This window comes from Nicotiana attenuata, unplaced genomic scaffold (genome assembly GCF_001879085.1).
Source record: "Nicotiana attenuata strain UT unplaced genomic scaffold, NIATTr2, whole genome shotgun sequence".
Classification (NCBI taxonomy): domain Eukaryota; kingdom Viridiplantae; phylum Streptophyta; class Magnoliopsida; order Solanales; family Solanaceae; genus Nicotiana; species Nicotiana attenuata.
Window position 1 is genome coordinate 127,333 of NW_017673388.1, and position 3,896 is coordinate 131,228.

Consider the following 3,896-nt stretch of genomic DNA (forward strand, 5'->3'; position numbering starts at 1 on the left):
TATCCGTCGGAGATGGCAGACCTACTTCCATAGTCTCTTGAACGAGGAAGGGGACATGAGCATTGTACTAGGTGATTTGGAACTCTCCAGGAGTCATTGAGACTTTGGGTTTTCAATAAAGAGATCATATTGAACGGAATTTAGTGATAGCCTTGGGTTTAATATAACTCAAACAAATACCACCTATAGATAACATCACCTGTAAATCAAAGTAAAAACTAAAGATGATACTCGGGCTAAGGGTGAAGTTGGTAATTTTTCTTACATCTACCCCTCCCGGAGTCTAGGCATATGCGCCCCCAAAATTAAAAGCTTGAATACTAGAAGACTTCTGTTCCTACAAGAGAAACAGATTAGGAAAAATACTTGAGAAAAATAAAAGCACAAATTAGAACTAGTTTTAATAAAAGCTTAAGAGTCTTACATGGAACAGTACATCATTGAAACTCAATTGTCAAAATTGAATAAGATAGTACTTGAGTTCAAAAAGTTCCACATTCTCATACAAAAAATCCAAACCATTTAATACATTTAGATGATTCCAATTTTGTTCGCCACATCCAAAGCATCATAGTCGGGTGTCAACCTGACATACGCCTTCTTCGTTCCATCCGGCCTGAACCAAGATAAGACAAAGCCAGCAGCTTAGATAAGATGGCAAGAAGTTGCATGAAACATTAAACATTATATAAATGGTGAACAATAAGGACCAACAACTTAATATTTTGCCAGAATTGCAGTGGTCGGACTAAGTTTACTTCATTCAGACCATATTATCTTCAGTATTTAAAAGTGAGAATGTTTAAAATAGTGGTGCAACACACAAGTACTCCAAGTAGGTCCGAAAAAAACTACTTCATATAAGTACTGGCTCAACATAAATTAGAATTAACCTTCATATATAAATACTAACATTAGGCTAACCAGCATAAAACTAGGAAGTTTATAATGCAACTACAGAGATATCAAAATGTTAATGCAAACATATGACAACTAAGACTACATATGTCAGTCTTCTTGAGGTAGTTTTAGCAGATGCAGGATAATGAGGCAAATTCCTTAACGTTCAAATTACCGCAGAATTAAACTCAACACATAACGCTCGGAAATTATTGGACAGTGCATCAATGCCCTTATATGGAAAACATCAGTAATGCTGGATAAAAAATGATGTGCAGCTATCTTCTCTGTTAAAGAAATCAAGAGAACAACTAAAAGTGCCTATTAACCAAGCCAAAACACAAATAGGAAAATAAGCAAGCTGTTACCTGATCAAGGTATTGACTTTCTTAGTCTGGATATCATACATTTTCTTCACCGCATCCTTAATCTTCTTTTTGTCAGCCTTGATGTCAACAATAAAAACAAGTGTATTATTGTCCTCGATCTTCTTCATTGCAGATTCAGTGGTGAGAGGATACTTAAGTATCCCATACTGATCAAGTTTGTTCCTTCCAGGTGCACTAATCCGGGGATACTTAGGATTTCTATCCTTCTTCAATGTCTTAGGCCGATGAAATGTGACTTTTGTTCGTATCTTTGTTGACTTCTTCTTAAAGGTTGATCCTGATTTCACAGCCTTGGCCGCCTTGACCGCTTGGGCTTTGGGGTCACCTTTTTTTGCCACATCTGCTACATAAGGAAGTCACACTAAGTAACAGATCAAGTCATGTACTAGCAGGAATATATGCCACAGAAATTCATTTGATATCTTCCTGTTATAGAGCATATCGACTTCGATTTCTGAACAACCCACTCAATTCAAACACTAGATTCAAGGTAAGAAAACAGTTCTAGTAAAAGTAAGATATAAAACAAACACTTGATTTTCCAATCAAACCAAAAGAATAATACCATTACTCTTAGCCGTCATGATTATTAATATAAGTACCAAACCATTAGCCTTTCTAGTTAAAAATTGGAACCACTATACGTCCCAAGAGAAAAGAATCTTTGTATCCAAACTCTCATAGAAATCATGACTTGACATTCCCATCTACCCAAACCTTGATTGGCAGAGTTACTCATATTTGAGCTGGTGGGAGGTACCAAGTTGTCGGTGGATGCACATGCCAGCTAGCCTAGACACGACCGTAGTCTAAAAAGATCCTTAAATCCACAAGCAAATCGAGAATTTAAGCTTTATGAGTTCAACCTTTAAGGTTCTTAGTATTGAACCCATTGTATTTTTAACAATATGGGTTCATGTCTACTACTTGCTGCAGTTTTAGTGGATTTTTATATAAATTTATGCTCCCATCCAAAGTATTGGTTCAGATGAACCGGGTACCAGTACTCTGCATTCACCTCTGCTTAAATCAACACATACCGGAATTGCTGGAAGATTTCAAGCTACAACTATCTTCTCTATCCCTCATTCTCCAAACTCCCAATATAATCATCACAGCTATTATCCCGTAAATTTCAATCAAATGCGGTAAACTCCAAACGAGCCTTCTTATCAACAAAAATGTTCACACCTATAAGTTAATCTACATCATACTTCTCCTTAAAATGAATCTAACAACTAGATATTCTGTCATTTAATAATAATAAAGAGCCTCATTAGAAATGCCCCAAGCTTCTGAGGCAAAAAGCGAATACTTTTCAAGCTTCCAACAACACGATAACCTTCTTACTGAGCACATTCTTAAAATATATCTCTAGTTGGCTAGTTGGAGTTATAATTAGAAATTAAATGAAAAAAAAAGTAGATTCAAATATGTACCTTTAGCTGGAGCCATGGGAGACAGTTCTAAAACCCTATACTGCAAACCTCAGAGAAGCTCCCGCTGTACCGCTAGGGTTTTTTCATAGAAGACGACGATGAATGATTTATATTGGGGCCTTGACTAGCAGAGCCCGGCTTATTCGGGCCGTTGCTTTGAGGCCCATAAATATGGGCTTTAGTGACTCAAACTGACTAAACAAAAGGGCAAATTATGCGAAATACTCATTGAGCTTAAAATAATTATTCTTTTTTAATTTGAAAATTATTTATAATATATACCTATTAATTAAAATTAATTACCCTTACCTACCTACACCCATCCCAAACTTTTTTTACTATTTGGCTTGAATTGGTTTGGTTTTACTTGAATTGACTTGACTTAGCTTGGTTTAGTAGCTTAGTTTGACTTTATTTGGTTCGCTTTGACGGGGTATTACAAAAAAATGGGCGGGAGGAAAAACTTATGGGCAGGGGCGGGTAATAATTTTGTACCGCCTAGGTATTTCCCAAAGAACCCCTAAACAAAAGTAAGATTGGATAATAAGATCTTTACACAAATCGGTTGGATTTAATTGTTCACTTTTTCTACTCAATATATATACATTATACAATAATTATAGGTTTATATACATATTTTATATGGATTAAATATATATTATATCCTTACCGTTTACTTTTAGTCTAAGCAATAGGTGAGTGGCTATTTGGGTTAATGAAGCCCAATTTCAGCTGAAATGTGATGGTTTCTTTAATTCGAATTGAATGTTTGTTGAAAATTCAGGAGCTAATAACCTAAATAATGTAACATTTGAACCTAAATTCGAAAAACAAATGTAAACATGAAGAAATGATCTAAATTATATAAATGTTAATAGTAGAATAACTTGTCAAATTTTTTGTTAAAAGTTTGTAAGTAGCAGGATTTTTCATAAGCGATATCGACGTATTGCAAGTAAATTTTAGCTTTGAACTATGTTGGTTGAAACGTCTTTATTTCCTATCCAATGTGATATTTCTTAGTATTATCTTTAAGAAACGTATCACCATTTGCTTGGTGGGCAAAGTGGATATTACTTTTTAATGGCTTGAAATAAATTTAATATTTGTACGTTATTTAACAAATTCTAAATACCAAATATACTGTTTGAACAAAAGCTACTGAGTT

At 34.7% G+C, this 3,896-nt stretch overlaps 1 protein-coding gene across 2 annotated transcripts; it reads right to left on the reverse strand.

Annotated features, from left to right (window-relative positions):
* Window positions 1-376: 376 nt before the first annotated feature.
* On the reverse strand, window positions 377-2,836 carry LOC109216241 (60S ribosomal protein L23a-like). Of its 2 annotated transcripts, none has more exons than XM_019380383.1 (3): window positions 2,729-2,836; window positions 1,269-1,629; window positions 377-616 (listed from the first exon to the last, which is right to left on the reverse strand). In XM_019380383.1, the coding sequence occupies exons 1-3, from the start codon at window positions 2,742-2,744 to the stop codon at window positions 532-534; spliced, it is 462 nt and encodes a 153-aa protein (XP_019235928.1). In that variant the 5' UTR covers window positions 2,745-2,836; the 3' UTR covers window positions 377-531. The 2 variants fall into 2 exon arrangements, with proteins under 2 accessions (XP_019235928.1, XP_019235927.1); XM_019380382.1 differs by having other exon boundaries at window positions 1,269-1,632; window positions 2,729-2,827.
* Window positions 2,837-3,896: the final 1,060 nt, after the last annotated feature.

Excerpts from the sequence above, each read along its gene's own strand:
- LOC109216241 (XM_019380382.1), bottom strand. Across the intron at positions 617-1,268 it reads AAAGTCAATACCTTGATCAG|GCCGGATGGAACGAAGAAGG; the intron begins GTAACAGCTTGC and ends ATCTTGGTTCAG.